Below are 13,531 nucleotides of genomic sequence, written 5' to 3' on the forward strand. Positions count from 1 at the left end.
TGCCATCAACAAAAGTTTGTCCAAACATCTGCAATGCTGACAGATTTAGGACCCTTTGGTGGAGACATAGTTTTCCTTAACTCTAAAAAAGATAACCCTGGGAATCATGTGGTAGACCCCAAACACCAGATGCCTATCTACTCCTCTTTCAAGTAAATCAAGAAGAAAGCCTCTTCTGAGTAGCTCCCTACAGAAGCAACCATTTCATGGCAGTGAGGGTGCTTTGAGCTACCTGATGTCCCTAAAAGATTGTCACCTATTTCTACCTAGGAAATCCTGTTTGTGACAGCCTTAAATTCATGGAATAAAAAAGAGATTAACCAAGAGAATAAAGCTAAAGTAGCAGTAGCATTTGTTCCGTTAATGCATAGAGGAGACAAAGGACAGGAGAGGGAGAATAGCAAGGCTTCAGGGAGTGGAAAATTAGTAACAGGCAAGGCTGATATTGCTGAAATCCTTAAATATTTTCTTAGCTTCAGCAGTCACAAACAAAGCAAAGGGTACCATCCTAGAGTGAGGAATGTGCTTCCTGCAGAGAAAGAAAGAAAAGTGTTAAATTGACTTTTCCTGTTGTTGAGGAGAAGATGAAATAGCTCTTTTCTACTATTTGAAGCATTCAAAACCATTAAAAGCTGACAAGGCCTGGGGTCTGTATGGCTGTAAATAGCAGCATCTATATTTAATTGAAGATGATGAAGGAATCATTGAATTACTGTCCTATAAGCTTGACATCAGCTGTGTGACAATGATGACGAATTCAATGAGCAAGTATGTGACTGGGAGTTTTGTAATGCAGAAAAAGAGGCAGCTGCTATGAATTCCTGGCACGTGGCTGCTGGCTGGTACTCTTTAAGAGGTGTTAAAGATTGTTCAGGTGGCCAACAGATCTTGCTTGATATGCTGGTCTTGGAAGGGTTGAAGCAGCACTGCAAGCTGCATGATGAGTGGACATCCTCTCCTTGAAACACCTATGAAAACAGCTGTTGGAGCAATGAATGATTTACTCCTTTGAGACATAGACCTATATTTTTTTTCCTTTGAGCTGATTGAAAAAAAAATCTGTTTGGGCTTTCTCTTCAAGTGTTTAATCTAAAGCCACCTTGTGGCTTTGACACCAGGTTCACTTTTGATCAATTCTGGAGTCCTTTCTAAAGCTCTAGCTCTGACGAACTAGAATGAAAGGCATTTTGCCTGCCCACCTTCTTCATTCAGCTGGGCTTCCTGAGGTCAGAGGGTGAGTTTTTATTGCTAGCCACTTGAAAACAAAAGTAGTCTGTGCAGATATCTTTTGATAGACACTGTAAATGATGGATTTCAGCAAAAGCAAGAACATGTCATGGAAGTGGGGTAAAACCTGGATAAGGAACAGAGCAGGTTTGCATGGCACAAGCAAGGGGGAAGTGCTACAAGAAGCCTTCTTGGAAGAGCCAAGGTTTCCTGGTTGGATTAAGCCCACCTGAATTATTTCACTGACCATCACATTTTGAATGAAGCCTCTATTTACACTCAGCCTTTTTGGCTGGTCTCCCTTGAGGTGCACAGATGTCTGAGCTAAAAAATGATAGCATTTTCTCAAAACCCCCAAATTCACCAAACTGTCAAGAGGCAGAAAGCAGAACAGGAAAACAGAAGCAGGCACTTAGGTGAAACCTGTAGTCCAGGCTAAGGGGAGAGGTAAAGTCACAGAGGAAGGACACTTTGCAGTCACTTAGCAAAGTCAGGTCAGAGCGCAGAGTGGGAAAAGGCTGGAGAGCTTGGTCAACATGCATGAAGAGCCAGATGTTCAGCTGCTTTAAATCACATCTTATTTTTGAGCCAAGGTCGAGTGTGCACCTGTTAGGAATCGCAGAGCAGGCAGCACTCTCTCTGCACATTCTCTTTCTGACTGTGATCAGAGCACATGCTAATCACAGGGAAAAAAGCCAAACAAAACCCAACAAACCTTTAAAGGTAAACAACTCCCTGCAAACCCCAGCTCTCTTTTCTAGCCACCCTGAGAAAACAACAACTGTAACAGTAACAGAAATCCTTTCTAGTGGCCCCTGGGCTCTCTTACTGTGTTACTGCTAAAAGCCATCCAATCTGGAAACTCTAATTTTAAAGAGTAAAAAAATTCTCCCAACATGAGCTTTTGATCAGAAGAGCAATCATTGCATGTGTGTCTTCTTGCTCTGCCCATTGATGTGCATTTTAGTGTGAGATGCAGCAAGTTTTCCATATTAAATCATCCAAAAAAGAGTCAGGTAGCTTCACCATCCATTTTTTGTGGGGTCCTTTTAAAGCCCAGGTTTCCTCTGCTACAGTCATGCCCTCTTCCCCTTAAGCAGCACAGGCCCCCTTCTCTCAGGTAGCTGATACATGGGCAAAGCTGATCTCAACTCTGCCAACTTGCCACACTCCCCATCCCCTTCTTTCTGATGTATATTTGCAACCCTGTTTGGACTTTGTCCCAGCCTCCACCCTCTTGATTGGTGCTAATTTACGTTGGTTCTCGGACCTTGGTCATCCATCTAATTGTTTTTTAATCCAATTGAGAATTTTGCCCTCACTACCTATGTCCCAGATGGATTTACAAGGGAAGATTAAGGACAACAGATAGCTAGGTGAGCTAAAGAACAAGCCAGTGCAGTCTGAGGGCTCAGAGGTGTCTGCAGTATGCAAACATCATTATCAGGATTGTGTCTTCCTCCTTCCAAAGAGGACTAATTTCCCTGAAATTGATGGCCTGGCTCTCTGAGAAAAGTCAAAGTGAAAATGGAAATCAGGGCCATAAGCTGGGGGAAGGAATTGTTCAGGTTGTAATATGTTTTATGGAGCTTTAAAGGATGAAACTGTCATACAGAAAATGTAAGTGGAGTGTCAGGGAGAGCTGTGAGACTGCAGAGGGGTCTCTGCTGAGAGGACTGCAAGCACTGTCATTTGAGTGACTTGAAATTGGGTGAGGCAAACCTCCCAATATGTACCATAAATAATAGCTGTTCAAGGACTAGGACAAGATGGGCTCTCCTGTCTCTTGTTTCCAGCAGACCGTGGCAAAAGCCTTCCAGGATGTGCATCGACAGGGAGCACACAGCTCCGTGTTGTCACTTCTCATTGCCACTACCTTAGAGAAGTGATTCAGAACTGCTGGGGGAGCAAAATGTTATTATGACTGGGTTTGAGCCTAAGCTCTCAGCCAGACCCTTTGGGTAGAGATAAGAGCCGTGCATTTTTTGTTTGAGAAGTGGGATGGATATTCTGAGAGGTGGTCAGGGTGTTTCTGTCTGGGACGTGTAGCACAGGTGCTGGGAAATTTGATGGATTCATTTGCTCCAAGGCAGCACAGCTGGAGCCTGTGAGAACAGCAGTGAGAAATCTGATTCCATATTTTTTCCTAGCCACGTGCTTAGGGAAAACCACAGACTATTACTCTGAAGTCAGGATGAAATTAAGACTGCATTGCTATATGCAGGTCTTGCTAGTGTGTGGCTAACTTCCTCAGATGACTTCCTAGGAACCTTTTGACAGGTCTAAGACACATTTATGCCCCAAACAATCCTATATGTCTGAAAGACTGGGGAGTTTAGGGAGTCCCAAGACTAGTGTGCCCAACTTGGCATTTTTTGGAAACACTACAGTATGAAACAATGCAAAACCAGCATTCTGGGGATGAGCACAGCCATATGGACTTTCTTAATTCTTGCTTTGAAGATAAGTAGGAGGTACAGAGGAAAGTAAAGATGCTGCTATTAGATGATATAAGATGAAAACTGGAAGACTAAAGGACATTTGGTTTTAACGAGATACCAATGCCAGAAACTGTCCCACTCAGTGGTAGTTTGTTTTGGCTACAAAATCAGAATAAAATTATGAAATCATTGAAACACAAAGTAATAATAAGTACTAAGTGTCTCTGAGATTTGAGCAGCTACATATAGATAAAGATGCTAAATGTATCCTGAAACTTAGATTTGCTGTTCAGTGGAAAATTCTGAAAAGTCATAAAAGAGCACAGAAAGTTCAAACAGAATTGTTCTGTAACAAAACAAACCCTCCAAGTATTGAGCCTGCTAGTAAAAAAAAAAAAAAACCAACAACAAAATAAGACTTTGATTTTTCAAGATGAAGTTGATGGAGTTTGCTCAGCAGCTCTGCTTCTCACCACTCTAGAGGACTTCTATAGAGGACCTCAGAGTCATGAAACAGAGCTTCCTGATGTGTAGGAACCCTGGTCATGAGGTTATCAAACAACTGAGATGGACAGAAAGTAAGCAACAAAAAAATCTGCCATGGAAAAGCTGCTTGTTTTCTATTGAAAGAATGGAGAAATTTAAACACTCCATGTCTTGACCAAAAAAAACCAATTGCCATGTTATGATCATCCCAGAATCTTTCTCTATGCTATTCTATTCATAGAATCATAGAATTGTTCTGGTTAGAAAAGACCTCTAGGTTCACAAAGTCCAGTTGTCAACACCACCATGGTCATTAAACCATGCCCCAAAGTGCCTTGTCCATACATTTCTTGAACACCTCCAGAGACAGTGACTCCACCACCTCCCTGAGCAACCTATTTCAATGCTTGACCACTATTTCAGTGGAGAAATTTTTCCTAATATCCAACCTAAACCTCTGCTGGTGCAACTTGAGGCCATTTCCTTTGATCACTTGACACTAGGGAGAAGAGACTGACCTCCACTTAACCACAACCTCCATTCAGGGAGTTGTAGAGAGCAATGAGGTCTCCCCTCAGCCTCCTCTTCTTCAGAATAAACAATCACAGTTCCCTCAGCTGCTCCTCACAGGACCTGTTCTCCAGATCCTTCACCAGCTTTGCTGCCCTTCTCTGGACATGCTCCAGCACCTCAGTATCTTTCTTGTGAGGGGTCAAAAACTGAACACACTATTCAAAATACAGCCTCACCAGTGCTCAGGTACAGGGGCATGACCACCGCTGGCCACACTCTTTCTGATAAAGCCTAGGATGCTCTTGGCCTTCTTGGCCACCTGAGCACACTGCTGTCTGTCAACCAGCACCCCAGGTCCTTTTCTGCTGGGCAACTCTCCAGCCACTCTGCCCCGAGCCTGTAGTGTTGCATGGGTTTGTTGTGACCCAGATGCAGGACCCAGAACTTTGCCTTGTTGAATTTCGTACAACTGACTTTGGCTCATCAATCCATACTGTCCAGATCCCTTCGCAGAGCCTTCCTATCTTTGAACAGATCAACACTCCCATGCAATTTGCTGTAGTCTGCAAACTTACTGAGGGAGCACTCCATCCAGCACTCCAGATCACTGATAAGGATATTGAAGAGAACTAGCACCAAACCTGAGCCCTGGGGAACACAAAGAAAATAAACTCATGCCCCTGAAGAGACTGGAGGAATATTCCTGCAGGTGCTGGCATGCAGCCCTGGTCTACTTGTGCAAAGAGTCATGCACCCTCAGCTTTAGATGATTGCAGTGGCAGCATCTCTATTCAAGCTAATCATTGTATAGGGACAACCATCACCCTGGAAATTGCTGTAATGCGTCGACTAGAAACCTTACTGTGATCACTTTTTCTTCTTTAAAGTGAGCCCAGGGTGCTTAGCTCAGGTGTTTGTAGCTGAAGTGCAGTCACCTAAAGTTGCATGAAGTAAATACCTTATCTAACTCCTGTTGATTTTAAATAGTTGGGTGCTTGAACTCCTTTGTTGGAGCTGAAGTGTAGTCCTTTATCTGGCTGAACTGTCCTTCAGATGACAGATAGGATGACAGGGATGAAGAGGATATAAAGATCCAAGCAGGTGTCAGGAAAACGTCATGTATAAGACCTATAGGAGGAAGGACACTGTGTATCTGACTCCTGCTGAATAGTTGTGGCCTGGAGAAATGAAATAGGGTAGGATTTACTTTTTCCCCTGCAACAATCAGCTACTCCTTAGCTTACAGATCTCCCAAAGCTGAAGTACATGGAAACCTGGTACAAGGCAGACAACAAGAAAACTATTGACTCACTGTGCTTCACTATGTAACTAACAATTAGTGGCCAAAAGAAGGCTGAAGACCTGGCAGCTGCAATCTGGCCAGGGAGATTTCATAAGTAAGCAACCTATTCATAGTCATTAACCTAGCAGCACTCCCATGTGCACAGGATAGCCTGCCCAGCAAGCCTTTGGGTCAAGATGTGCTTTGCTTTTGTCATGAATGGCCACCCTTACAAATGGTATGTCTGGGGGGAAGCCACATTTGAATGGCTTTGCTCAGTAGCTGCCCCTGTCATTGTGCAATATGTTGTGTGGCTGCAAGGCAGAAGATGGTGCAAGCCTTTAAACAGTGTTTTCTGACAGTGCCTCCTGTGAAAGTCAGTGCAGACATTAGTGGTAGCAGGATTGGACCCTGAATAAGCAAGGGGAAAAAAAAATCTAAATATATTTTGGAAGGAGGTGAATAATATGTAAATATTAAGGCATATAGACATTTTATAAATGGGCAGGCCAATCTCATTATTGATCTACAATTAAACTGAACCGTGGGGTCATAGCATCCTATTATGTCTAGTAGATTAAATTCAGGCTGCCTCTTTTTGTTATTGTTTCTGATGGAGTTTTTGAGCTTTCTTAATTCAGGTCAAAAAATGAGAGGCTTCCTCATAAGCATTTTAATTAACAAGCTGAAGGATTCTCTTGTCTCCAGAGACTCACAATACCAATCCAGTGCTCAGCACTGCTACCCCTCTAAAACTGTCACACTTCAGCTCACATTGTTTTTGTGCCCCTTTATTCATGTCAGAACCAGACAGCAAATTAAACCCACAGCCTTTCCTCATTGACTGCTTGGGGGGGAAAAAGTATCTTGAAAGCTTAATTTTTGACCTAAACATGTTCTTTTCACTCCCCAGCATGTGAGGACCTGAATGTGTGGGGAAAGAGACCTAAATCTGTGGAGGAAAGTCCTTTTGGTTAGTCCTTGGGGCTATGCATGCTTCATCACAGGCGTCTTGCCTGCCCCAAGCCGCCAGTGTGATCAGGTCATCCAGCATCATCTCAGGGCTGAGTAAAACCCCAGTCCTTTTGCAGAGGTGCTCATTGCACTGTTCCACCACGCAGAAGCTCTCAGCTGAGCAGCTGGGTTATTACAGAGCATGCTGCTCCTCAGGCCGATGGGGATCCCCTTCCTGGTCCCAGTGGCTGTTGCCCATGTTCTCTAGACTGTCACTGCAGCGACTCATGGGGGCACTCCTGTAGCAAGCTGACCTTGCACCACAGTCCATCCATCCTCCTTGCAAGCTTGTTTGAGCAGAAGAATGGCACATCACCAAAATAGTCATGGGTGAGGAAAGCATGCCCCTAAAGTCCCCCACTCCCTCCCCTATGTGGAGCTGGTGCAGATACTGCTTCTTTCCAATTTGTGGGGTAGTGGTGTGCCATACATGGGGAGGACATTGAAGAGCAAGCATGGTTTTGGGAAGGGCATCAGCTCCAAGCGGTGAGGGACGAAGGAGAGCGTGCTGGGCAGGCAGGCAGTTGTCAGCTGCCCTTGCAGTGGTGAGTAGTATCCCATGGCAGGGATGGTAGCAGAGAGCTTTCTTGGCATCAAGCTGGGAGCCTTTCAAGAATAAAAATGCAGTCTCAGGTGAATCAATACAGACTTTTAGTTAGATAATTTACCATCAGCCTTATTTTTTTCCCTGGTGCTCAGTAATTAAGAAGAAAAGTTTAGAGGAATAGACTCCCCAAAACTCAGTGATGTGTTGTTACTCAGGGAGAAAGACCAAATACACATTTTTTTTCTAGCCATGGAAAATCTTCTGACAGGGAAAGAGCCTGTGTGCTAGCCTGGATAATATTAACTGTCCTGGACTTGGAAAGGACATGGGCCAAAGTAAAAAGGGATGGTCAGCTTAACTGCCTGTAAACTAACGTAGCTTTGTGGCTGCAGATGTCATATTTCTTCCCACTCAGGAAACTTCTCATGGTAAAGGTATTTTGAATCAGAATTTGATTTACAGGGAAGGGATTTAGAAGTAAAATAGGGAACAACCATCCTGCAAGAGATGCCTCTCAACATATTTACAAAACGTTTTAATTTAAAGAAGAAATAAGCTATTTGGCCAGATTTGCTGGGATTTCTCTTCATCATTACGCCATTTTTGTCACTTTCAATCCTCTTTCTCTGGGCTAGTCCCATGTGAAGAGGTGACCTAGTAAAGGATAGCTCTCTTTCCCTAAGTGGCTTTATACACAGCCTTCGATACTCACTGTGATACCTGACTTGGGAGCAGGAACATAATCGACTTCTGTCAGATGCTGAAGTCCACCAAAGTTGCCAAATTTTTCGTGTTTCCTCCACTTTGCTCGCTGGTTCTGGAACCAGATCTGGATATGGGTAAGAAATGAAAGGTGAAGAAATGAGCAGGAGATGAAGGAAGAACTTCTCACTTCTAACTACTTTTCCTGTTCTCTAAGTGAACACAGGAAAAGACTGACCTCTGGTTCAGCAGAACCAGGGGCTGAACCTAAAGGGAAATACTGAATTTGACAAAGCACCTTTCACATTTTATGTAGTATATCAGATGTCTGGGCTGTCAGCACAGCCTCTTTTCTCTCACAGCTTACAGAAGAGCCAGGATCTCCCTGATCAAGGAAAGACAGTGTCCCAGCATGCAGCAGGTGTTCCAGGGCTCTCCTGGGAAAGCAGATCCTTTCACGGTCAAAGGTTTGCAGCAGTCAAGGCATTGTATTTTCCCTAGAAGGTGCAATTTGTTGCATGACAGAGCTCTTTCACCCTCTTCCCAAGCAAAGACCCACTTAGATGTTTTGCTGGGCTGCAATAAAAATGCATTACCAGCAGAGATGTAGTAACAGGGTTCTTCCTATCTATAGCTGGTAACATTTTGAAATTCACATAAGGAATCTAAGGAAAAGACCCGAGGGGATGAAATCTTCTGAATCACTCAGAAGTCTGAGTATGTTTTCTGTCATCTTCTTTTGCACTAGGAACCAGACAGCAGTTTTTCTCGGTGGAGTTTCTTTCACCCCTCAGCTGATTTGACCAGTCTGGCTTCTGGCTACAGCATAAAAATATTTACTGTGTAGCCACAGTGGAGCATCTTGCTGGATTATTGTGAAAAGTTGAATTGTAGATTTTAGCTGGCTTAGGAACTTGCTGTTTGAATGTAAGCAAGTGGTTCACATGAACACAATTGATTAGTGATCAACCCCAGAGGCTACAGGATATAAACATGTATGTATTTCAAACCAAATAATGAACAGTTCATTTGTTTCTACATCACTTGCCCAGGAAGTAATGGGAGTATCAGAAGCCTTCTGCTATATTGCTAATAGTTAGAAGCATCCATAGCTACTGAACAAACAGTTTTGTTTTTCTGGGTTTGTATGTGTTTGAGAACTGCTTAGACTGTACGAACTGCTTTGTTCCCTTTCTGCCATGTAGCAATTATGTGGTGAAATGGTACCATAAAAATGACTCCTCTTCAACACTGACAAAGTGATTTAGGGCAGAGGAGAGACTGAAGCCAAAATTCAGCCTCTGAAGACTGCACATTGGATAAAGTCCTCACTAAATGGATTTTTTTTTTTTTAATAAAGGCAAAGCTGTGATTACAGACCGAATTTCCTTCTCTATTCCCGCCCCCCCCCCCCCCCCCCCCCAGCAGCTCTCTGTTACCCTTACCTCTTAAAATGCCTGTCCTGAATTTCTTTACTGGGATTTAAACCTATTCCTCCATGCTTTATCTACCACAGATATCAAGTTAATGATACAAGTTATTCTTTGCACACTGCTAACCTTCATTTTTACAGTGTTCCTGAGCTATGGTACTGAGATAGAGCACAGTATTCCCATGTGTGTTCATGAAAGTCACACCAGTGCTGAAGGCAGGGATAAGTACTTTGTGCCTGAGATTTCACAAAGGACTGACTTGCCCTTTCAGTGATCAGCAGATTCTCCAAGCAGCCAAGGACTAAGACAGAGTGCAGAGGGAGAGTGGCATGGCCTATATTGTAGGACTGGCCTCCACCTGTTCTCTGTAAGATTGTCTATTTGTTGTTCTCCTTGTAGACCAATGATCCAGAGCATGATGTACTAAGAATCAGCCTTTTGATTATTTTCCATTTCCCTTATATTTTTACCACTTCATAGCACTATCATTAAAAATGCTACTGATTAGGTAGTTGGAATTCATCCTTGTGTGAAGTAAATGATTCTTACGAGAGACCACCTTCGAAATGTCCTCGTTTGCAGTTGGGCACGTGCTGCAGACATAGATTTTTTTGTCTGTTACCATATGACACTTGATCTGCTCTTTTTTCTTAATCCAAGCAGGGTATAGGATCAAGGCAAGTTCCTTACAGTGACATGCTATCAATGTTATACAGTCACAGAACCACAGACTGGTTTTGGATTGGAGGGAATCACAATGTCACAGTATATCAAAGGCTGGAAGGGACCTCAAGAGATCATCAGGTCCAACCCCCCTGCCAGAGCAGGATCACTTAGGGTAGTCTGCACAGGAATGCATCCAAGTGGGTTTTGAAAGTCTCCAGAGAAGGAAACTCCACAACCTCCCTGGGGAGCCTGTTCCAGTGCTCTGTCACCCTCATTGTAAAGAAGCTTCTCCTCATGTTGAGGTGAAATCTTCTATGTTCTAGTTTGAACCTGTTGTTTCTAGTCTTATTACTGTGAACCACTAAAAAGAGCCTGGCCCCATCCACTTGACACCCACCTCTCAGGTATTTATACACATTAATGAGATCCCCTCTCAGTCTTCTCAAGACTGAACAGCCCCAGAGATCTCAGTCTCTCTTCATAGGGGAGATGCTCAAGTCCCCTAATCATCCTCGTGGCTCTCTGTTGGAATCTTTGAGAGATGATCTAGTCCAACCTCTCTGCAGTGAGCAGGGTTATCTTTTACTAGATTAGGAGGCTCAAAATCCTGACCAACCTGACTTTGCACACTTCCAGAGATGGAACATCCAGCATTTCTCTGGGCAACCTGTTCCAGTGTCTTGCTACCCTCATTGTAAATAATTCCTTCCTTATATCCAATCTAAATCTACCCTCTTTCAGTTTAAAACTGTCATCAATAATCTCATCATAAAAAGGTGAGTTTGACTACATCTGTTTTCCATAAACCAGTCTTGAATAGCCTTAAATACATTACCCCTTTTTTGATTCTTCATTAACAGAGACTCATATTGGCTTTATCACTGTTTTGCCAAAAATCAATGCTAGGCTGACAAGGCAGTCATTATGTGATTGTCCTCTTTACCCTTTAGATACTGTCACAACATTAGATTTCTTCAAGGTCCCTGGAATGTCTCTTGTGTGCCAGGACCGATTAAATGTCAGCACTGATGGCCTAAAGTGCTTCTAAAGCAGCTTTTTAAGAGCTATTGGAGGTAAGTCACCTAGAAGTCTGGATTTAAAAATATCTGTCCATAGCTGCTGCTGTTCAACATTGTCTTTATGGAAAGTGTTTCATCATCATGACCATGTAATACTACCACCTTACCTGACGTATTCCAAGGATAGAGCAGAAATCATAGATTAACATCTTTGCCATTTCTGCATTACTCTTGGCAGTCTCACTATTTTGTAAAATAACACTTTGTTGTTGTCTTTAATGGACTTCTGTTGAGTTTCTGATGATCTTTAATTTTTGTGACCAATGCTTTGAACTGTATCCTTCTGCCTTGCTTAATTTTTTTTTACATTTTTCTTTTCCTTTTTCTTTTCCTTTTTCTTTTCCTTTTTCTTTTCCTTTCTTTTTCTTTCTCTTTCTTTCTTTTTCTTTTTCTTTTTCTTTTTCTTTTTCTTTTTCTTTTTCTTTTTCTTTTTCTTTTTGTTTTTCTTTTTCTTTTTCTTTTTCTTTTCTTTTTCTTTTTTTTCTTTTTTTCTTTTTCTTTTCTTTTCTTTTTCTATTTCATTTTCTTTTTCTTTTTCTTTTCCTTTTTCTTTTTCTTTTTCTTTTCCTTTTTCTTTTTCTTTTCCTTTTTCTTTCTCTCTTTCTTTTCTTTTTTCATAATATCTTGTTTCTAATCTTTAGTCATCCAACACTCTTGATTTTTTTGTTAAATGTAGGCCTGTACACATGCAGGGCTATAATTCCAGCTATCAACTTCAACTGTTTCATGGCAATCATACCTTCATTTCTTGACTGGAGGCCATAAGCTTTTACACAGTTATGAAATGTTTCAGTTGGTTACCCAATAGTTGCTCACTTCTCTGTCTCTTTTTTCCCCCCCCCCGCCAGTTAGATTATCTCTCTGATTTACACTGATTTTAGCTCTGTCAAAATTATTATTTCAAAACACCAAGAGCATATAGAAATTCTCTGCAAGTGCAACCAACCAAAATTATAACAACTTGTAACTAAGTTCATGCTTGTAACTAATTGTAACTAAGTTGATGCTAATTATTATTTCTGTGACTGATTTTGTCTTCACCAGCCAAAATGGGGCCAAATGCAGAATTTCCTGTGTCATGTGTAACATTGCCTGAAGTGGGAATTTGCCATCCACAAGTGGCTTTTTACTTCCTCCGTCCACATCTCAGGTTCATGTTTCCCATGATAGCTCTTTTCTACTTTTACCCAGCAGATGATAAATAGTTTTTTTAAGCAGAAGATTGTCCTGCTCTTTCATGTGATTTGCTGTTCTGTTGGGAACACTGACTAGTAGCCCTCACTTGTGCTTTATACCATTGGAAATGCATTGTGAGTGCACTGGTATTGCTAACGGGCACATTACAGCTACGCTGTTCCAATTCTCCCTGTCACCTAACTATGAAGCAGTATCATCATGGTTAGTCAATAATCCCAGGCATGTCAGAGTCAATAAACTGCTCTGTGTTTAACTTTGATTTTTAGAATGGAGTATGTGCACAGAAGTTCACTGATGACTCCAGCATTCTGGCAGGTACAGAAACTGCCTTATGCAAAAGTCATCACAACAGTGCCTGGTAAACAACACCAAATTCCAATACACAGTGGTATGTATATTTTAATCTATCAGATTTAATATGCAGGAAACATTTGGGGTTAATTTTGAGCTCAGTCAGGAAGAGTACATTACAGCTGGGGGACACTGGATTAGTTTCCATGCACTGAAATTGCCACCAGGGCATTTATAGCCTGTAATATCAAAATACAGAACAATAAGAAAGCATTTTGATCCGGGCAATTGTTTCCACTTTTTTTTGAGACCCTGGAGAAAGTGGATGTGGATGACAGTTTGTCCTAGAGGTACATTAGTCTATAAAAAGTTGAAAAGGAAACAATGGGTACAAGTTTGAACATAGAAGATTTCACAGAATCACAGAATCAATGAGGTTGGAAAAGACCTCAAGAATCGTCAAAGTCCAACTTGTCACCCAAGACCTCATGACCACTAAACCATGTCACCAAGTGCCACGTCCAATCCCCTCTTGAACACCTCCAGGGATGGTGACTCCACCACCTCCCTGGGCAGCCCATTCCAATGGCCAACCACTCTCTCTGTGAAGAACTTTCTCCTCACCTCCAGCCTAAACCTCCCCTGGTGCAGCT

General features: G+C 42.3%; 1 protein-coding gene across 1 annotated transcript in view; it reads right to left on the reverse strand.

Moving 5' to 3' along the window:
• Positions 1-7,332: 7,332 nt before the first annotated feature.
• Positions 7,333-13,531, reverse strand: part of ISX (intestine specific homeobox) — a 28,424-nt gene continuing 22,225 nt past the window's right edge. Inside the window, exons 4-5 of the mRNA XM_054387068.1 lie at positions 8,223-8,339; positions 7,333-7,569 (exon numbers count right to left, since the gene is read on the reverse strand). Of these exons, the coding sequence (XP_054243043.1) occupies positions 7,333-7,569; positions 8,223-8,339 (354 nt within the window). The remainder of the gene's footprint in view (positions 7,570-8,222; positions 8,340-13,531) is intronic.

Source organism: Indicator indicator, chromosome 14 (genome assembly GCF_027791375.1).
Source record: "Indicator indicator isolate 239-I01 chromosome 14, UM_Iind_1.1, whole genome shotgun sequence".
NCBI classification, from domain to species: domain Eukaryota; kingdom Metazoa; phylum Chordata; class Aves; order Piciformes; family Indicatoridae; genus Indicator; species Indicator indicator.